Source organism: Vigna umbellata, chromosome 6 (assembly GCF_029865625.1).
Source record: "Vigna umbellata cultivar VRB3 chromosome 6, Vumbellata_1.0, whole genome shotgun sequence".
NCBI classification, from domain to species: Eukaryota; Viridiplantae; Streptophyta; class Magnoliopsida; order Fabales; family Fabaceae; genus Vigna; species Vigna umbellata.
In genome coordinates, this window is record NC_142170.1 from 11765696 (window position 1) to 11788634 (window position 22939).

At 34.1% G+C, this 22939-nt stretch overlaps 2 protein-coding genes across 4 annotated transcripts; both read right to left on the reverse strand.

Moving 5' to 3' along the window:
* Positions 1 to 282: 282 nt before the first annotated feature.
* Positions 283 to 6005, reverse strand: LOC124843622 (serine/threonine-protein kinase GRIK2-like). Of its 2 annotated transcripts, none has more exons than XM_047320414.2 (13): positions 5601 to 6005; positions 5216 to 5407; positions 4709 to 5092; positions 4085 to 4159; positions 3960 to 4004; positions 3610 to 3684; positions 2806 to 2893; positions 2537 to 2661; positions 1964 to 2059; positions 1312 to 1378; positions 1112 to 1227; positions 934 to 1012; positions 283 to 795 (listed from the first exon to the last, which is right to left on the reverse strand). In XM_047320414.2, the coding sequence occupies exons 3-13, from the start codon at positions 5024 to 5026 to the stop codon at positions 638 to 640; spliced, it is 1242 nt and encodes a 413-aa protein (XP_047176370.1). In that variant the 5' UTR covers positions 5027 to 5092; positions 5216 to 5407; positions 5601 to 6005; the 3' UTR covers positions 283 to 637. The 2 variants fall into 2 exon arrangements, with proteins under 2 accessions (XP_047176370.1, XP_047176369.1); XM_047320413.2 differs by having other exon boundaries at positions 4709 to 5102.
* A 546-nt stretch (positions 6006 to 6551) lies between these two features.
* Positions 6552 to 13089, reverse strand: LOC124843621 (beta-galactosidase 8-like). Of its 2 annotated transcripts, XM_047320412.2 has the most exons (19): positions 12641 to 13088; positions 12460 to 12555; positions 12192 to 12304; positions 12052 to 12118; positions 11887 to 11979; positions 11488 to 11631; positions 11260 to 11348; positions 10981 to 11086; positions 10799 to 10886; positions 10456 to 10574; positions 9970 to 10131; positions 9536 to 9738; positions 9352 to 9446; positions 8677 to 8786; positions 8387 to 8500; positions 7992 to 8093; positions 7573 to 7784; positions 7146 to 7482; positions 6552 to 7061 (listed from the first exon to the last, which is right to left on the reverse strand). In XM_047320412.2, the coding sequence occupies exons 1-19, from the start codon at positions 12803 to 12805 to the stop codon at positions 6954 to 6956; spliced, it is 2523 nt and encodes an 840-aa protein (XP_047176368.2). In that variant the 5' UTR covers positions 12806 to 13088; the 3' UTR covers positions 6552 to 6953. The 2 variants fall into 2 exon arrangements, with proteins under 2 accessions (XP_047176368.2, XP_087948467.1); XM_088092341.1 differs by having other exon boundaries at positions 11887 to 12118; positions 12641 to 13089.
* Positions 13090 to 22939: the final 9850 nt, after the last annotated feature.

The window sequence follows — 22939 nt, forward strand, 5'->3', positions numbered from 1 at the left end:
TACCACGCGTTTACGACAACCAGAACCGAACTTATGCAACGAATAACAACTTTATCCCATTACATCTAAAAGCTTATTAAAAGTAAATACAATACAGTGTGCCGGTTGCTCTTCCAGGAGGGTTTGGCAAGAATCCACTGTCAGAAAAAGACCATAGGATAGGAGTGGAGTTTCGTAAATTTGACAATCAAAGCCTAAATTCAAGCTTAGCGTGGATCGTTGAATAATCAAATTCTTTGAATCTTAAACCAAACCAAACCAAACCAAAGCATGTCATCTATGTAAGCAAAACACTCCAAGGAATGTAATATTATATATTATATATGATGTATAGAATATGAACTGAACACAATTCGGCACGTGTTTGAGACAAAAAGGAAAAAAAAAACTCGTTCTATGCGAAAGAGCCGTATACAAGACCTCTATGTCCGCAGAGACCAGATGCTTCTTTTCATAACACAAAAATAAACATGATTTAGTTGGCTACTTATCGTCGACAAAATGAGCTGTATTTGCTTAAATTCCAAGGATTCTTTGCAGACTCCCTTTAATCATATCATCCCTCCTTCCGTGGGGTCCAAGTAGGAGATAAATTAATGGGCCTTCTCACACTGTACATAAGAAACCCAACTTAAAATCAATGTGGATCAAGCAAGGGTATATTGCTCTCATCACAATCAGCAGCCAACAGGCTCTTGCGTTTGCACCAACATAAGTACCCAGGAAGCGGCCCATCATTTCCAATAACCCAGACATGCTCGGCAACATCGCCCAATGTCATCCTTTTTTCTGGGTCTGCATGACACAGGTAAGGTGGGAACAATATAAAATGATGCCCCCAAAAAATAAAAAATAGGATGATGATAAAATTACGTGAGCAAAATCACAGGAAATATATACAGTTACGCCTGTGAAAACTTGAATGCCGCGTACCTTTGCACAGTAATCCTTCTATTAAGTTCTTTAACTGGGGATTAATGTCATCTGGCAGAACTAAAGGATCATTGACTATCTGGACAAGGAAGAAAGCAGCAAGCTTAGATTTCTGTGATAGGATAAAAACCCGTAACATGAATTCTACGTAACAATATCTGAGGTTAAGTTAATATACTTTGTCATATGTATCTTGAAGTGTATCTCCAAGAAATGGGTATTCACCCAATATCATACAGTACAAAGTAACTCCTACGGCCCACGTGTCAGAAGCTTTACCATGATAAGTAAGACCTAAATAATATCAAAAACAAAACTGCAGTGAGATGATATAGTCCACAAAGAAGGGCCTTGCAAGCTTGAAAGCAAACCTCTAACCTAAACAACATTCTGGTGCAGTGAAAACAGGGGTGCCAGGTGATCGACGAAGTTCATCATTGCCATCCTGCAAAATGAAATCAAGGTAAGGTATTGATTCCTTATTAGTTGATATTATATCTACACATATGATGTCGCCAATATATCACAGGAATGTGCTAGGAGATGTCGAACACATTAATTAGTAGTAAGAAAATTTCTCCCTGATTGATCATTTTCAACTTCCTAGGTTCTGCCCCCATTCTCATACCAGCTAGATTCTTATAGTTACCCCCAAGAAAGAAAACTAAGTGTCATAATAAAAACTATGGACCTATTTCCATGATAGTTTCAAGAATGGAGTCAGAATCCTATGGATTTGTTGCAGAGACGTGTGCTATCAGCACAATGAAGTAAAAAAACCAACAAAAATAAGGCTTCTGCCTCTAAAATTATGTAATTCACATATTAATGACTTCCAGCTTTCAAGGACGCCTTAAAAGATACATTCACCAGCTTTCCTTTAACCATTCAAATTTCAAACTCCCTCAAAAAATAACGTCCTTTCAAGTATCAAATTTCCAATACACAAGTAAAATAATATGAGAAGCCTGGAGTAAATAATCAGCTTTCACATCTTTTCAAGAACTTTTGAGTATATTAATTAGATCACCTCAAAAGCCTGGCTGACACTGAAATCCACTATCTTTACTTTGCCATGACGAGTAATCAACAGATTATCAGGTTTTATATCCCCATGCACTATATTCTGCATTGAAACAAATATTGAATCATCATAGTAACATAGTCAAACTATTTTGAAGCATGTTACATCAATGAGTCTGTGCATGTCCAATAAATGATATGCTGGTTCCAGTTTTTAAGCACACATATCAAATATATGTATTTCTATTAATATGGAAAAATATGTTTCAGCCAAATATAGGCAAACATAAATAAATATTAGCAGCTTCAAGTTGACAGACAAAACTGATTGAAAGTCTGAGAAGGATAACATACATCAACGTACGTACAAATCGCCTGAACAAAAAATTGAGCAGTGTCTATTTGCAATTCAACTCATAAATGTTTTTTTTTCTACATAAGAAGCATAGAAATGTGAAAGACATGAACTAAAATAACTATAAAAACTACAATCATGTGATTGAAGGTCAAAATGTGCGTTTGTGTGAGAGGGGCACTGAGTCATCATTAACCACAATAAGATTTGGTCGAGAGATAATACGTGAGCATGGAGATATGTTAATCCTGAGACTATATCACGCAAGTATTTCCTAGCGGTCTCTTCACCTAATGCACAAGGACGACCTGTACCCTCACAGACCCATTTGCCTTCCACATATTCAAGTACTGTAAAAGTAAAAAACAGTAGTTAAACAGAGTACTTAATAGTGATTGTTATTAAAACTTGAGGTTCAGGTTCAAATACATAAGAACAAATTACAGGAACAATCTATCCAAATTTTAAAAAACCAAGACACTAGTATTTGGTACCCATGTAGAAGTCATCCGACTCTGGGTCATCAATAACTTCAATGAGATTGACTATATTAGGATGTTCCACCATTTTCATAATCAGTACCTGAAAATAATGTATGCCTATTAAAATACTGCAGGGACAGTAAAGAACATCCCAATAAATGAGTTAAACATTATAATAAATCATAAAATAAACAACATAGGAAGAAAAATAAAAAGCAAGCTCTTGGCAAAAGATTAAAAATATTAAAATTTATTGGAAGAACCAAATTGCACATGACTAGCTTTTGAGGTTGAATTAGGTTAAGAACAAATTTTAAGAACATATAAGGAAAAGCTCAAGTCTCACACTAACTAGGAATAGTGCCTAGATAGAATATATAAATGGGGAACAACCCTTACCCTATGAGCTAGCTTTTGGGGTTGTGTCATGCCCTAAGCTAAAATTCTAAGAAAATGGAACATAAAAAAGCACCAGGAAAAAAAAAGCTTCCATTTTCCAAAACTGACCTATATGCATGCTATGGTATAAAAAAATCACAGACGACAATACATTCCATAAGAACAGAAAAGCTATAGGAGCAGAAAATTTAGTAGTTTCCATATACTGTTAGTGAAGTTAAAGAGCCATATGAAGCAGTTGGTGGCTAGCCAATAGCGGCCAGGTAACAACCAACGTGTTATCAGGTTCAATGAAAATTCACACGTGGACTATTTCTACCACAAATTATGATTGAAGTTGTTAAAAAGAAAAGGCCAATGATCCGACCATGAAATGAGAACTCCCTAATTGTTCATAGAAAGATACTAAATACATACCTCCCTTAGAACATCAGTCATGGCCGTCTCAAAGGGTGCAACGCGAAGCTTTTGTAAATGAGACTTGTGAAAGGACTGCAGTTCAAACAAGTTAACCTCAATAAATGACTATCTTTGCCCTTTGTCACGATAATGACATTTCACACATGCATGTTGTCATGAAGAAGAGAGCTTTTGATTTGAGTTCTTATGTTCTTTTCAGTCTCTTAAAGTAATATAGAATGCAATTTAGCTGGCTCAACAATCTACCAGTGTCACACTTCCCGACTATCAGGAGCAGTGACTACTGTCCTGTTAAAAACCTGCTATAATAAAATAATCTGCATATTCACTCCAAAAAGTGTTCATACCTTAATTGCATAGTGATTTCCGTCAAAGCAACTTCGATAAAGAGCCTGCAATTTGTATAAGGGAAGGGACTCAGGACAATGGATCCAATGAGGACGAAGCATAACTTCTCAAAAACTAAGCTTACCACTTTGGCATAGCTTCCAGAACCAATTTTGTACTCTCGGATGTATTCATTTATCATCTTGTTCCCATGTTCATCCTGAAGGAATTAAAACATTTAAATAAAGACCGTGATAAAAAAAAATCAAGATATTCATCACAGTGCAGACGTTTTGCCTGAATACAGTTAACAACTGTCAGGTAAGGATGGACGAAAAATTCGAGACCAAGATTGCCATGTAAGATGTAAAGTAATCTCTCTAAATTTATGGTTACAACTTGCAAATGCAGGAAAGTAGAACAAATCAACAACTAGACAGAAAAAAATTTATACCAACCATTTCAATGTTTAGTCTTAATAAAATGTCATATGACCAAAAATGGTAAAATAGTGTGAAACCCAACTTCCCTTTATCATGTACGGGTCATTAAAAATTAAAAGCAATTCTTTTCTAACTATATTAAATAAAGTTCACAAATATTCAGGCAAAGGTTTGAATATCATAAAGTGATCAAAACACACATGACTTCACTGTTCACTAATAATGATTCCAATATCACTCGCATATCAAAACTAGTCAACCTAGTCTCGACGTTTTACGTTTGACTATAAACTGAGAAAAAACTAAAAAGCTATCTCCACATATACCTCTGAGCGAACAAGTTCAAAAGTCTCCTTGACAGGATGTGGCCTACAAACCATGCCATTCTCAGCTCTAAAGTTCAAAATATCCTCGGAACGATTCCGTACAGCATGCGCCTCATTATCATCTCCACTGGTGGCGTTACTAGTAACATCACCACTAAACGACTCATCACCTTCAGTTTCTCCATCATATAATAGGCCATGGGAGAGGAAATTGTTGATGCTACGCTTAGCCCGACGCCGTCTAGGTTTTTTCACAAATCCGAAGCAACCACAGCAGCCAATCATTTTGGAAAATGAAAATCTCTTATAATCTCCCATCACAGCAGTAACTCACCTCAAACGGCCAAAGTCAATATCCTAATTACTAAATTGTCTCTGCTGACCCTGCAAATTGCTTTCAAAATAGGAATCTCATCAAATGAGTAGGTTACCTCAACACAGTTGCAAGGATTAAGCACAATCACAAAAACATGGATTGTACTTATCCCTTAAAGAGAAGATGATTACCTGATATGAGAGGAAGAGAAGGGCCTCAAGCCCCGTTTAACATTACTATTCTAAGGGATGCCATTCCGCTAGGTGGAGAAAACGGCTACAGAAATTAAAGCCGCAGCGATTCACACCCAACATTGCGATAACTCCAGTTTATAGTAACGGTTGTAGGCTCAGCCCACAACTCACCACCAACAATTCGTTGACCTTTTACACAAACAGGAACAGGAATTTTTTTTTAAAATGATAAAAAATAAAAACTAAAGATTAATAAAATAAAGGAAAGTAGAAATGAGAAGAGAACAGAAGCTCTGGACGCCATCAAAGAGAAACGTCAACGGCTGAGTCCATTATTATTATTATTATAATTATAATTATAAATAAAAGTTCAATAATTTACCCCTCCCTCTGTTCCTCCAGGGGAAAATGACAAAATGGAAGAACCCTATCCCTGCGGTTCCGAAAGTCTAGAATTCCAGCACGAATCGACGGCCTTTAGAGTAAGACTCGGAACCCTAAATCCAAAATTGAATCGAGAGAGTTGCAATTACCACAGAAGGAAACCGAAGGAAAGGAAAACCCTATTGCAATTGGAGTTGTGGATGGGGAGGAGAAAAGTTGGAATGGAAAATCGGAATGGGAAAAACCCTAGGCGGAGGAAATCGATCGGTCGGGCAGGAAGAGAGTGAAGAAAAAAATGAATAAATACAGGATATTGTGAAAGTGCGAAGCTAAAAAGAGGGGCAGTATAGCAATTAAAAATTTTGTTCAATTTTTAGGAGGAATCCAACAACGGTAACAGGTTGGCCACATTGGGCATCACTCATTTTTTCAGACTATAAATACAATTTATAACTGTTTCTTGCACGCCATTTCTCATTATTATTAGCCACGCCATAAACGCATTTTTCTACTTTAAATCAATTTTAATACTTCATCACAATTATAATCAAAATCCAATTTCTTCAGCTATTAAATTTTAATAATAACTTATAGCCATTTATATCAAAATCACTTTTTAGAGGTCGAAATTTTAATCTTGAAGTCAGCTATTTGGGGAGTATAGTTTTCTTTAGACTCAAATATGAGATTTTTTTTATTTCTTTTTACCAACTAATGTAACATTTTGTTACACATATTATTTAATACTTTAAAAATATAAATCACATCTTATATTCGAAGAAGGGTTTTCTTCTTTCTTATGTTTTCACAGTTTGCTATACTAACTTGTAATACTGATATCAGTCACGACAAATAAGACATTCTTCAGGAACAAATCGTCACATGTGTGTAATGCATATGTATGCATCCAAGACTTGTTAATTTCTTGATGAAACTGCAACGCATGAAGTTGATTTCTACCGATGAAACTTGTTAATTTCAAATGCTCAACACATCCTTTTACATTTCAGTAAATTTTACCATACGATTACGTCAATCCAACTTGTCTCATGAAGAAAAGTCTGTATTCCTTAGTTTCAACATTTTACTGTTCACTTTCCTCACACCAATCATGAGAACAACTTGTCTTGCAAGTTGGGAAATCAGTCATCTTTTTCATAAATAAAAATGCCATTTGTGGCGTATCTTGCATCGGCTAAGACTTTTTTCTTTTATTGCATTTGACTTGAGACTAGACAGTTATAGTTGACAATTTTTCATGGATGTTCCTAGATTGCAAATCTACTGTGACTTATTAGCAGGAATCATCTTGAGACAATTGAGGAGTGTTCTTGTAGCAACATGTCTCTGTCTATGCACAGGTAGCTTCAACAGCTAAACTCTTTGCAACTCCTCTACAAGGATCTCCAAATGTATCAATTGACACTCCAACACTACAACTGCTTGATCCAATGCAGGCCTGTTTTAAATCATTTCATGAGTCAGTCTAAACCAAAGCGAAAACATATCAATGTAACAAGAGAAAGAGGAAGCTAAATAACACCTTCTGCACTATAGACAAAGCCTTGTTGCTGCTGCAGCGTCCGTGGTAAAAGTTCCCACAAGTTCCAAGTGGGGTTCCGTAGCTTGCAAATTTAATGGAAGAGATGACCTGATTATGCTGAGGGCATGTGAGTGATAGTACAGGACCTACTTCTCTTCCTGATTCTGTGTATGAGTTCCACAATTCTACCGGTGGTGGATGAGAATCAGATACATGTGCACACAAACTTTCTATCTGTTTTGTGACAAAAGATATTTGTGTTGGATCACCTCCCTTTTCCTCAAACAAAACAAGGATGTTGCCACTTGGTTTCAACCACGATCGTGGTACATGATACCTGCAGGATTAGTGAGTGCCTCAGTGATATTATCAACCAAAGATTATTTTCGTTTTTCAACTTCACTCATTTATGATATCCATCACTTACAATGTCTGTGATGGTTTTCCACAATTCCTGCGGCATTTGGATGCACTGTAAGGTCCTCTATAATTGCAAGAGTCTGTGCAACCAGCATCTGAAGCTACAAATGTAGGCCAGTAGCGGCCAATGCTCTGCCCATTCACCCAAGCCTCACCTTTCCTCATTCCCGTGAAGTCAATTGCTACTGGACTTGTGCCGGATGGAGCAGCAAAGGTTGTCTAATCCAACATGAACTACATTAGTTAGTAGCAGAAGTGTTTTTCCCAATATACCATTCCCTTCAGTTTAATGATTGTATGCTAATGCAAGTTGAAGATAACAGCTGAAGACATTGCTGGTAAAACTATATGAAGATATGGGAGTTGTAATAATTTTAAATTTCCTTATTCATAACCAGTAAAACAAGGAAATGAAAATCATATTACCTTGTACCAAGTCAAAGGTTGGTTCTTAGGGAAGGTAGATTGCGAATTCCACTGTCCAGAACTTCCACTAGACAGGCCAAAGTCTTCACCTTTGAGTCCAACCTGTATCATAAAAATTTAAGACTGCATTCTATGATTTTAACCAAAACCGAAACATGGAATCCAATTTACTTCAGTTTTACATCTTCTAGGCTCCTGAACTAAAAAATAGCACTATTCTTCTTCTATCATGTTTATTGATCTATGAAATTCATTGGCGGGAATAGAGAAAATGATTGTAACATACAAGTACACTTTATGGATAGCTTTAAGCATTACATGAATCTCACCAATGTTTACTTGATTAAGTAATATACAAAGGAGAAAATGGAGTTTAACCAAATGAGAAAACTGACTTGATATGTCCACTTCTGGGAGGAGAGATCAAGTGTATTGGCATTCTCCAAACCTTTCAGTATCACTGGACCAGTGATCCCCGCTCCTGATAAGTCAAAAAATGCTCCATAGTTCTGTTGTGTATAAGATTTAATTAGTTGATGTTAGTGATCACTGATATAAATCACTGGACGAGCAAGAATGATAATGTGGAACAGAAACTAACAAGCCAATGCATAATTGCATACTATAAAAAAATAATTTCATATCTTGTAAATTTGTTTATATAGTATGGTGTGGAAAATTTAACCTGAAGTCCCACAGTTAAACTCAAGAGATCAATTGTGTTCTTTCCAGCCACTAGGGTGACAGGGATGTCCACAGTGAACTTAGCTTTGCCACTGTTGCCTGCTTGACTCCCTGAGAAGTTTTCAATATATGGCAGATAATTAAAATTAATTAATTCAAGAAGAACTTAATTGAAAGAGTAAACTCCGAACATTTTAGCAAGGAGCAACCGTTCTTATGTCCTTATTGATTTCAGATTAACCTTAGATTTTATATTCTCTCATCTTTAAAGACTCAAGATTATGATCATGTTAAGATTTGGTGGATCCTCTTCTCCGCATTATTTAAATATAGAGATTCCGGATCCTGTACAACAGGCCAGTACTTAGTGTTTCGTTTGATTCAACAGATTTGATTTTCATTTGGGTTAGACACATTATAATGTTGTAAGGTCATACAGCTAGATGGAATTTGATTTAAATTGATTTTATTCATTAGCCAAGAATTAATCTATAGTTAACCAAACATGTCTACAATTTTCAATTCTGACTTACCAAGGTCAACATAACCAGCAATTAAATATGAATCTCAATTATATAAACAAAAACATAAGAATATTCAGGAAGAAAGAGCTTGTATTGTAGATACATAGTTACCCCGATATATCATCAGTTGTAATTGTTTTACTTCTATTTACCTGCAAGCTTCCCATTGATGAAAGCATGAAGGCCATGACCAAGCGACTCAATATGCAGGGACGTTTGAGAACTAGCACCATCGTCATGATCAATGCTTTAAGAAAAAACAAATAACAGTGTTAACGAGGCAGAGAGAATTAAGGTCAGAGGAAATGTCTTTCAACATGTAGGCCTATTATCTACCTTAATGAGTACCACAAGTAATCACTTTTATCAGCAGTTGTATTTATTTGCTCAAATAATCCATTTTGTGAGAATGAATCGGCCTTTGAAATACCCACTGGTTCACTTATCCAACTCCATCCTGTACTAGAAGTTTCTGAAGAACCAACATCTTCTTTTGAAGATTCTTTTGTGAAGCTTGAAAATGAAGAAGCAGAATTAATCTGCCATGAAAAATGTGATTCTAATTATATGCTACTTGCTTCTTGGACTAGCAAAAAACAATTTTTTTTTTACTATAGATGCATTAATCACAAAATGACTATATTCATTGCACTTTCAAAGTAACTCCAGTCAATTAAACTATTTATTAGATTGCGAAAATCAACCAACAACACATTTAATTTAATGTTTGGGAGCCACATTAACATGAAAAAGAAGTTGATGAGGCGAACCTTTGCAGTGTTAAGCACTACATTTTTGCAGTCTGGTAAGATGCTCACAGACCATGCAGGCAAGTGATATGAGTTGCCACTGAAATTTACGGTTACATCAGATTTGGTGTCTACATTAGCAAGGAAGGCTGAACATACAGATCCTGTCTTGTAAACTGCAGCCTGTGGTTTAGACAGTAAAAGATGCATTATGGAGAGACTAATTTTTCATAAAGCATATACGTGGTAATGCAGAAAAAAGATAAGCATCAGCATGCAATAGCATTATTGCAAAAGGAGGTTACCAGTGTAACCTGTGACAACGAGCCAGTGTACCAATTCATAATCAAGTTAGCATTCCATTATCACCAAGTATTTCAAGGGAAAGAAACGTACATAAAATTTATAAATAAGGAGCATTACAAATAAGTTTATCAAGAAATTCCATCCAAAGACATGAAGTAGCAAGTTTAATGGACCAAAATGTTCAACATAAACAATTCATACCTCAAGGTTTGGACCAAGGGATACAATTGATGGATCAGTAGCTATCAATGCTTCTTCACAAAGCTTTATGGCCTTATGAACATCTTTAAGGTGACCCCACTTAGGCTGTCTAACAATTCCTGAAGCATATGGTAGAGATAATTTTTAAAATCCCACACAAATTTGTCCAGTGTAATTTGTCTTATATAAATATTAATAAATTGTACATGCAAAAATACTGTTCATCCAACTTCTTCAATGCATATGGAAGCCAAGCTGCCCTCAACTGACAGTTGGTAGCACAACTGTGATGTCTGCAATGTTAACAAAATAAATGCAATATGAAGGAAGAGTGAGTGCATACCATACTCATCAATTGGTGCATCATAATCATAACTTGTAGCAATGAAAGGTCCACCAGAAGTTCGGTCAAAGTTGGTCCCTCCATGGTACTGTTTCAAAGCAAGCAATATTAAATGGTATCATATTCTTTCTGGAAGAATGATATCAAATGAAATGCAGACGTCACATGTAAGGTTGCATTACCATATAGTAATTTTGAAATGTTCCTCCTCGCTGAAAAAAGCGTGCCACAGCAAATGCAAGATCTTCCACAGGTCTGAAAGGAACAGCACCACCAAATGAAAGAAACCTACCATTCCAAAGAATTTAAAACAACAGAAACAAAGCCTTATTCCAAAAAAGTTCAGAAAATAGCCAAAAAAAATAGACTCTAATATCAGATACAAAAACTAATCAGATGACATTTCAAGGGATATATTTCATTGAAATAACTAACTGATTTAAATAGAAAAAGATGCTAACCATCCACTCCAATTCTCAGTCCACATTTTTGGTTTTGTGTTAGAGTTTGGTGTAAATTGATCGCAGTAAAATCCATTGCATGTATTAATCTGCGGGTTGTTCCAGTATCAATAAAGTAAAAAGAATGTAGACAGAACACCCTGATTTCTCCTTCGAGGAAGACAAACAATCTAGTAAAACATAAACCACCAACCCTTGATGTTGAAAAATAAACAGGAGAAAACCTACAATTGGATCAGGAGCATCAGCTTGTTGACACATGACCCATGGAACCCCTGTATCAAGAGATGTAGCCATAGTTGCTGCCCACTTGATGTAGGATTTTCCCGCAGCACCGTAGGAAGAATCAATGTTTCCATACTCATTTTCAATCTGGCAATTGAAAGTACTAACATTAGCATATTGACAAACTATTGCAATTTACAGCCATACCTCAAAATCTGGATGTTAGTAATTTCTTTTAAACAAAAAGAACGTGCTTTTATTAAATGAGACTAATCTGTACGCACCACCAATGTAAAGATTTTTGCCCTTGATTAGAAAGTGTTAGGTATGACATGCAAGATAGTTATTATAACTATCAATCCAATTATGATTAAATTCTGATTAAATTAAAAGAAGAGAAACCTGAGATAAAATAATAGGCCCTCCCTGTGACGCATATAGGTTCTCTTGCTTCATCATATCAACAATTTTGGCAGTGAACCGCTTCATTTCTGCCTGAATACAAAGTTGTTGGTGAGTAAACTCGAATCCAAGGACAGCACCACAAAGCAGAAGGAGGAGGGTTACCTTGAAGGGCTCATTATCAGTTCGGAACTTGATTCCCGGAATGAAGTGCAACCAAAGAGGGAAACCACTGTTGAAAAATGAAACCCCCAATTAGACATGAACACCCCCAGAAAATATAACACAAAAGGAACAAACTTTACCCATAGTTCCATTCAGCACAAACGTATGGACCAATGCGGAGATGCACATAGAGACCAGCCGCTGCCACTGTCTTCACAAATTTCACCAAGTCCTTCCTCCCATCAAAGTCATACTGCCAATTTTTTCTTGTTAGTCTTTTCATCCAAAATCACACAAACAAACTGCTCAATAGTTCATGATTTAACACATGCAATGCTGATACTGGAAGCCATAGGAGAATGCAAAATAAAAATACAAAATACAAAATGGAAAGAGAACAATCATAACCTGTGCTCGAACTGGTTCGTGTATGTTCCAGAAAACATAAGTCTCTATTACATCCAACCCTCCATCTTTGGATTTTTGAATAAGGTCAGGCCACATCTACAACATTTCCCTTCTAAGTTCAAAAACCACGAAGAGGTCACAGAGAGGGAGAGAGAGAGAGAGAGAGAGAGAAAAAAAAAACCTCTGGAGTACTACGAGGGTAATGAATGGAACCGGAGATCAAGACCCTGCGTTTGCCATCGATGACTAATGCTCTGTGATCATACTCCACATTGGCACAGAACAACCCGGGAGTGTGAATACTGAGAAACCAAAACAAAACCAGCACAACACGCGTCGCTCTCATGTTTTGTCTGGTAGAGTTTTGGCACCTCGGAGAGAAAGGAGCAAACCCACAAGAAAAGGAGGAGGCTTTATTGAAACCAAAACGGCAACAAACAATGGGGTTGCCTTGTTTGTTAACACAATGCAAAGCGATCTTGCTTTGCTTGATTTGTTACTTGTGCCGTGCCTCACATGCGTGTAAAATGCAAATGCCGCTTTTCGAGGAGATATATAAATGGGAAGTAAAAGTGGTTGAACTGCAAGAGGTAATAAAACTTGGAGAGAGGGAAGGGAATCAAAAGGGAGAAGAAGTAGAGTGAAGAGTTGAGCTAACAAGCTATATATGTACATTTATGATTTATTTGTTATTTGTCATTTATTCTGCTGTGAGAAAAAGACACTCCAGGTGTCAGATGTGTGTGTCAACAAAGAAAAAATGGTTTGTCGGTGAGATTGTCGTTTTGGTCTGTCGGCGAGTCAATGGTGAAGGGTGGAGCATAGGAACTGGGGTCTTATTATAGCAATGGCGGTCAAAAATGGGTAGTTAAAAAGGAAAGTAGGATATGGTGGAGAAGGAGACACAGTAAGTGGTGACTTTCATGACTTAAAACAATAATAAGACGTATATTATAGATTGGAAATTGCTTATGTTAAGATTAGTGACAAAATCTAAGTATGGTTTAGGTAGGGGAGACACAAACACAGGTATAGCAACTATAACTGACCAACCTGTTTCAGACCATATTTATTCACCCTACTTTTTTGTTCTTTTTACCGTATTTATTTGGACTCAGTTGCATTGCATGTAGCAGTTTTTTTGTCTGTGTCTTATGTTAACTTTACTTCCCTCAATCAAAAATTGTCTCTAACATTCACATGTTTCAAAATTGACGTAAAAAATGTTAGAAATGCATAGTCATAGAGCCCTTGTCAAAAACCACAGCTTATAATAAAAACTAATTCTTTTTCACCTTTTATTTCCTTTTTATGTTCTCCTGTAACCAACAAACACTGAAATAATACAATCAAGTAGAATAACATGATCTAATTAATTAGACTGGTAAGATATATATATTAATTGCATTTGATATAAATTTTGTTTCTTTTATTTATTAAAATATTTTTTGTTTTATTAAAAATGAAATCTTCAAACACTTATTCATGTTCTTTATCAATAAAATTCATTAGACGAGAGTCTGCGCTAAGGTGTAAGACATGATCTCTCATAAATATTATTCTCTTGTCCATTTTGACTAAACAAGAGAAATGATTGACTTGATTAGCTTTATTTCTTCCATGTTTTCATGTTTTTTTTTTAATATTTGGTTAAGCCAAAATAAAGAAATTAGCCATTCTTAGTATATTAATATTCTTATTTGATTTGCGTTTTTGTTCCTTATATATTTCTCTTCATTCTTCTATCTTTTTTTCTTCACCAAATTCTATGTTAGATGTGTTAGTAAAAGAAGAGTATAATTAATAACCTTTTTTCTATAATCATAAAAATTAAACATAAAACTAAGAAAATTATACTAATAGTACGTGAAGGAAATAAAATAAGCGGAATATTGTGGTTAATAATTTAAGCACAAAGGGTGCTAACTTTTTTGTCAATAATTGTAGCTCACATTTGGTGGATGTGTAGAACATTATGTTTTATAACTATTTTTGGATCATTTAATGCTAAAAAAATGTATTGTTTTTATTGTTTTTTCTTCCTCACTATCCATGGTAATTTGGTGGATGTAGTTTGATTGAGAATATTTCTAAAGGTTTTATGACCAATAGTGTGGATGATCTTAAAATGTTTTATAAGATGAAACCTTTCATAGAAAAAAATTTAAACACAAACTTATCTAAGTTCTATTACCATAATTATATAATTATATATATGAATAAGATTCTATATTTCTAAAAATTGAAGTTCAACCATTACAAACTTATTTAGTTTAAATGAAGCATAATAACCTACTATTCTTTTTTTCTTTTTTCATTGTGTACTTCTCGTTTTCTTTCTTTTGAAAAAGCACTTGTTTAATATTTTAAAAACTTACATAAATTATATTAAAAAATAAAACTAATTTAAAATATATAAATAAATATAAATCTTATCATAAAAATGTAGGATTTAATTAGGTTTAAGATTCATTTTTTAACAAATTTTACTATGTTAATATAAAAAATAATTGTGAAAATATAGAATTTATAAAAAAAATAATATGCATACATGAAATCACAATAAAAAAAAATATAAGTAAAAGTTTCTTAACCATTTAATTGATTATTAGTAGGATTGAACTAAACATCCCAAATGGTACCCACCATCGCCATCATGTGGTTGGAAGAAAAAAAAAAGCATTGGTACATTTGTCTACTACGTACCACTCAAGACTTTATGGAACAAAACCAGATATTTCATATATGAAACCAAAATACAACAAAATTCAATGACAATTTTTTCTTATCTTTTAAGAATTTAAATATAATTGAAAGTTTCGTAAAATTAAAAAAGTTAATTGGTATAAAATAAAATAAAACCCATAAACATTAAACCTTAATATTTTACATTAGAAGTCTTATAATCTTCTCAATTTATCCCAATAAAAGAAATTCTAAGTAAAACAACGAATTTCAACGAACAAACCTTACATATTGGTTTTTTAGTTTCTCAAAACAACCTCAAATATTGTTGTTTTATTCATATTCCTTTCCATTACTTTGGTCAACTCTAAGTCAACTTCGATCTCGTGAATGAAATTAAATTTGTGTAAAATTAAAAGTAAACACAGTACTTATTTTCTATTAAAATAAATTAACTCAGTATTAAGATTTAAAAGTAAACACTAACAAAGTCGGTATATATATACGTACATGTATAGTTTGGTATATATACGTATATGTATAGACAAGGGTTTGTTAACGCGTGTATGTCTGTTTTTCAGTTGTTACATTTTAGCAATGTATACCGGATTTTAGTAAACAAAAATATCTTTATATATATCGTGGATTCTAAGTTTTAAGATTAAGGATATTTTAATAATTTTTATTCTCAAAACTAAAAAAAAGAAACCTCAAACTCTTGCTCACCTCCATCATTCCTCTCAACCTTTTCTCTTTCATTTCTCTCACTCCAACATTTTCTATGTCATCCTATGGTAGTCCCAACTGAAAAAAATCAGAAACACTTGCAGTTAAACAATCTTACAAAAAATGATTTTATAATAAGTTTTCATTTTATAATTTTTGTCTTATCTAATTTTCAATCAGAAATATTCACTCTTAAACAATTTCTTACAAAAAATGATTTTATAATGAGTTTTCATTTTATAATTTTTGTCTTATTTAATTTTATCTAATTTTCACAAGCATCAAAGGAATTTTTTAGAGATGATGATTCAACATATGTAGATGATGAAATTAGAGAGGTTAGTGAAGATAGTGAAATTGAAGAAAATTGTTTAACGTCAAGTGTTTCTGATTTTTTCAATTGGGATTCCCATAGGATGACATAGAAAATGTTGGAGTGAAAGAGATGAAAGAGAAAGGGTTGAGAGGAATGATGGAGGTGAGCAAAGGTTTGGGGTTTATTTTTTTTAGTTTTGAGAATGAAAATTATTAAAATACCCTTAACCTTAAAACTTAGAATTCATTTTATATATATATATATATATATATATATATATATATATATATATATATATATATATAAAGAAATTTCAAATAAAGGTAAAAGTAAAATAAAGATATTTCAAATTTTGACATTCTATAAAAATAAACAATTAATAATTGATGTGGAATTTAAAATTTCAGAATGAAAAATTCATACTAGCATAACTCAACGGTTGATCACTTACTTCAGTTTCATTTATCTACCACCTAAATGGCAATGATCTTTTCCTTATCTTTATTTTCTTTTTTTCTGAATCTCTTGAATTTATGAGCGAGTATGAAATAGATTAATTTGCAAGCACCATGGATGAGTATTTATTAAGCAGCACGCCCACCATAAATATTATTATTAGGGTTCATACTCACTTTATCACCTAATTAAATTAAAAAACGACGTCGTGGGACCATGAAACGAAAGCCACGCAAATTGCAGGACACTTGGCCATAGCATGCATTTCAACAACTTGGCCTTCACAATCGCTTCTCACATCATATTTAGTTTAGTACTAATTTTTATTAAAATAGAATCATATTATTTTTCTTTAAATTAAATTAAATTTAACAATATCAATCTTATATGAACCTAAAACTACAATATATGTTTAATTACTTCAAAATATTTTTTAAAATACACGTTTAATTTTAATTTGATTCAGACCACTACAATGTTAATATACATGGATGGATCTACATGACAAATAACAATTCTAATGGAAATTTGGACAATTACCAAATGCAGGGACAAAAATCAATGATATTCAATTTTACATAGATGAAAACACTATTAACATAATTTTTACTATTTCTCTTGAATTTTTTTAAGCTGTAACAAAACTAATTAAAATATAAGAAATTAAAATAATAAAATAAGATAAAAAGAGATATATTTTTTCTCTCGTTTTCATACCAATTGAATACTTCAGTTCTTTGTATTCATTTGTTTCCATTTTCCTTATAAGTATTTTTGTATTTAACTGTAATTTTTAAAGTTTAAAATAACATTATTTTTTAATTATATTCTTATCATTTATCTTATTTTTTATTAGTTTCACCTTATAAATATTTTATCAGAATAAAAATTTATTATACTGCTTGATTATTCATAAAATTTTAAACTGGCATTTAAAAAAAGTAGGTTGGATATGAAAACAAACTAACATAAAAGTATGAATTTTAAATTGCATTTCATTGACTTAAATGTCACTTCATTAAAGAAGCAAGTGCCTGCCAGCCAACAATACTTGTCATTTTTTTCTTCTTTAATTTTTCTTATTTCAGAATAATATCTGATTTCTTAAATTAAACATGAAAAAAAAATTTATATATTTGTTGGTCATCCTAAATAACTCATTTTTAATGTTCTTTTCGTTTTTTCTTTTTTATTTTGTTTCTATTCTCCTCTATTACACGATTATTAATTGTTTTTACTAATTGTTTAACTTATTCAGTGTTTATCAAGTTTACTTAGATCTTTAATATATTCTTTTATTATAATTTTAATTATACATTTTTTTTTCTGGTGTGATTTTCTCATGTAAACATTAATTTTATTAAATTATTATTTTTTGAATATATATTTGATCATTTTCATTGCATTTTAACTTTTTGTTTATTGTTGATTTTTGTTAGATAAAAATGTTTGGTTATCAATTTTAAACATTTAATCATATAAATCCTTAGTTTATAAGGTAAACTTAAAAAAATTATTTTCCCTTTTCTTAGTTTTTAAATTTTAATTACTCTTCTTTTATTATACAAGTTTTCATTTTCTCTTCCAACTCGTCAATTTTTTTTATATTCATCAAATTCTTTATTTTCCCTTAACTGTTACGAATATATATATATATATATATATATATATATATATATATATATATATATATATATAATATATATATATATAATTTTGTGTAATGTGAGTTCTCCCATCAAAAATCAAAGATGAGAAGAAGAATAAATGTGAAGTTTTTCCATAAAGACTCTTGGCAGATGGTGTTTGTATAATTCAAATGAAGTAAAAAAAGAAAAGAAAGAAAGACTATAATTGATTATGGATATATGAAGTAAAGAAAGAAAGACACAAAAAGCATAACGAATCATGGCATAAAATCAGCAGGTTATGGAGTGAAATTTTTAAAAGGATTTATTCTGAAACAAAGACTATAATTGATTAAGGATATTTTTTGTTATAATAATAAATAGTTTAAATATAATATTGAAAAAATTACTCATCTAATATCAATATTCAAACAAGTGTGAAAGATTTGATAGAAAACATCTGTAGCAGGCTTGTGTAATGCGACAGTGCCTTAGCTGCGTTTGATGAGAGAAACTGAAAATCTGAAACATGGTCTCGTTTTCCATGGAGCACTCAAATTTTGTTGGCTATTATATGACTGTACGATCTCGCATCAATGGACGGTTATCCACGAAAACAGGAAAGTCGGGTGATCGTAGTTTTAATTAACCTTAAAGATAGTGTTTAATTAAGTTTATTAGTAAGTTCTATTATTAAGATAATGGATCTTATTACAATTTTAGTAATATTAAGTCGAACTCAATATTTATAAATACAGATAAAAATAAGATGATAATTGATGATATTTATTACAAATTTGAAATTTTACTATAATCTTTAATCAGTTAGATTATGGACTCGAGTAGAGTGTCTTTTATAAATACTCGTTGATTAGAAACATCCAAAACATTATATCCGAAACATTATGTAAAATTTCAACAAGAAGCTAATTTTAGTTTCAGATGATTTTATTTAATAGAAAAACATCTCAGAAGAGTTAAATTTTTTATCTAATTGTCTGGGACCACACTTTTTGCCCACCAATTGAATTGATGGAGTACTTTCTTTCTTTTAAGTAATTCATGGTGTAAGCATTAAGCAAGTGAAGCAGGCATGTCACATGACAAAAACTCTGTTCGTTAAAACTTATGTTTTCTGGTTTGATTCCTAAAAAAAAAAAAAGGTTCTCTGCTCTGTAAAAAATTATAAGTTTTCATCTTTGTACTTGATGCAGTTACTGTTGGAAATAAACAAAAACAGAAGTTATTCTGTTACTGTGTGTGCAGTTGTGTATAAATAGACGTTGTAACATTCATTTACAGGGTAATAAAGTTTTTGAGGTATTATACAGTTTACCTGTGTGCATTTGTGACTTCTTGATCGGTTGTTTTCTCTGAACCCTGGTGTTGCTCAGCCGTGCATGGTGGTGATCTCCATAGAAGCAGAAACCCTAGCAGAGCTCAGGGTGCCTTCGTTCTCTCTGAATTTCATTCTCTCTTTCACGTTTTCTCTCTCTCTTATCTCACGTGCATATTACTTTCTAAAGTGAAAGTAATATCTGGCAGTGTAAAAATACATTTCTGCCCTTATTCTAATATGGTATCAAGAGCAAGGTTGCTATCCTGAGGTGTGTGGAAAAGTGAGCATTGTATTCTGGAGGTGTGTGTATCCAGAACTGCAGAAAAGGAGGTTTATTTGACTGGGTTTAGATCAAAGATTCAGAAAGATAGTAGCAAGAAAGGATGGCTGGAATTGGAGGACTTCAGGGGCCATTGCCTGTGTTTGATGGCAAGAATTTTGCAGATTGGAGGATCAAGATGTGGGCTGTGTTTGGCTTCCAGGATGTGTTGGAAATAATTGAAGATGGAGTGCCTGAGTTGAGTGAAAAGGCAACCCAAGAACAGAAGAAAGAACACAAGATACTGGAGAAACTGGACAGCAAGGCCAGGTTCTTGATGTATCAATGTGTAAGTCAGAAAATTTTCAACAAGATCTCTAATGCAGCCACTGCAAAGGAGATTTGGGGAATGCTGATGAAAACCTACGGTGATGGAGATAGAAATGCAAAGGTTAAACTGCAAGCCTTGAGAAGGAAATTTGAAACTTTGATCATGGAGGAAAGTGAAACCGTGGCTGAGTATTTTGATAAAGTCCAGGAGCTGGTTAATAAAATGAGGGCTTGTGGTGAAAAGGTAAATGATGAGTACATAGTTGATAAAGTCTTGAGAACCCTAACTCCCAGATTTGACTATGTGGTGACTGCTATTGAAGAAACCCGTAGAAGAGAGGATATTGACAGTGAGGAATTACTGCATTCACTAGAGGCTCATGAGTTACGTCTCAATGAACGCAAGCAATGTCAGGAGCAGGCCCTACAGGCCAGATCACAATGGAGAGGTAAAAAGGGGTTCAAGAAAGGTGAAAAAGGAGGAAAGAAAGGAAAAGATTCTCTGGATCAGCAAGGAGAAGAATCCACTGAATCTGGAAAAGAGAAGAAGGCAAAGAATGCTGATGGAGAATGGAAATTTGATAAGAAAAAGGTGAAGTGTTATAACTGCCAGAAGCTGGGTCACTATGCAAAGGAGTGCTGGAAGGGTGAAGGGGCCAAGAATAAACCCAAGAGGGCTAATCTGGTCCAAGAAGAATCAGATTCAGAGGCAGTAATTTTGATGGCCTATGATGATGATAAGCAACCAGAAAGCGTGTGGTATCTTGATTCTGGATGCTCAACTCACATGACTGGAAGAAGAGACTGGTTTGTGAGAGTGCAGAAGTGAAGAACAGGAAGATCAAATTTGCTGATAACAGCAGTTTGGAGGCAGAATGCTCTGGCAGAGTAGCTTTGAGGGGTGAAGATGGTAGAGAAGTTGTCATTGAAGAGGTACTGTATGTACCTGGGTTAAAGACTAATTTACTTAGTCTTGGACAATTACTTCAAAAGGGCTATGTGATGAAATGGAAAACAATGTCCTGAGCATTTTCAACCAAGAGGGAAAAGAGGTAATCCAGGCTGAAATTTCCCAGAACAGAACGTTTAAAGTGGTGATGGAGGCAGTAAATCATCACTGTTTTACTGCAACAGAAGAGGGAAATGAGTGGCTGTGGCATCTCAGATTTGGACATCTGAATTTTCAAGATCTATCAATGTAAGTCAGAAGAATTTGGTGACTGGCTTATCAAAAGTAGATGTTCCAAGAACTGTTTGCAGGGAATGTGTCAATGTAAACAGACCCGTGGCAGTTTTCAAAGAGTTTTACCTCAGAAAACTGCAGAGAAAATAGGAGTGGTGTACTCAGATGTTTGTGGCCCTATGCAAGTAGAGACACCTGGTGGCAGCAGGTATTTCCTACTGTTTTTGGATGACTGGACCAGAAAATGTTGGGTGTATCTCTTAAAGAGAAAAGGGGAAGTACTGCAACATTTTCAGCAGTTCAAAAATATGGTTGAAAGGCAAAGTGGGAATAAGCTGAAGATACTGAGAACAGATGGAGGAGGAGAGTACATCTCCACTGATTTCAGAGAGTATTGTGGAAAAGAAGGAATTGTTCATGAGGTTACTCCTCCCTACACGCCTCAACACAATGGGGCGGCAGAGAGGAAAAATAGAACAATTTTAAACATGGTAAGGTGCATGCTGAAAAGTAAGGGGCTGCCTAGTTTCTTGTGGGGTGAGGCTGTGTTGACAGCCACCTATGTACTAAATTGTCTCCAACAAAGAGACTAAAAGATGTCACACCAAGGAAGCATGGTCAGGAGTGAAGCCAGATGTGAAGCATCTGAAAGTATTTGGGTCCCTATGCTACAAGCATGTTCCAGAACAGCTGAGAAAAAAGCTGGATGATAGAGGAATTCCACTATGATGATTGGGTATCATGTTACAGGAGGATACAAATTGTATGATCCTGTAACAGGTACTGCTTCAATCAGCAGGGATGTGATTTGATGAAACTGGAGAATGGCAGTGGGAAGATAAAGGAAAGAGAACCCAACCATTGAGTTGGAAAGTGAACCTGCAGCAGAGTTGGAAGCATGCAGGAAGGAGGAGAGTACTAGGAGGTCCTCTCGGGTTACTAAATTACCAACCTACTTGAGAGACTATGACCTAGCATATGAGGCAACTATCTCATCAGAAGGTAACTTTGTCCACTTTGCATTAATAGCAGAAGCTGAACCTGTGAATTTTGATGAGGCAGTGAAGGATGAGAGATGGAACAGGGCCATGCAGGAGGAAATAGGGTCAATTGTGAAAAATCAGACCTGGGAGCTGACAGATTTGCCTCCTAACAAGAGACCTATAGCTCTAAAATGGGTTTATAAGTCTAAGATAAATCCTCAAGGGGTTGTGACTAGATACAAAGCCAGATTGGTGGCTAAAGGTTTTTTACAGCAAGCTGGAATTGATTATGGAGAGGTGTTTGCACCTGTGGCCAGATTGGAGACAGTGAGACTGGTAGTTTCAGTGGCTGTACAAAACAACTGGGCTTTACATCAATTAGATGTAAAGTCTGCCTTCCTAAATGGGGACCTGGAAGAGGAAGTCTATGTGGTTCAACCTCAAGGTTTTGAGGTCAGGGAGCACATGAACAAGGTATACAGGTTAAAGAAAGCTTTATATGGGCTTAAGCAAGCTCCAAGGGCTTGGAATCAGAAGATAGATGGATTCATGGGAAGCATTGGCTTTGAAAAATG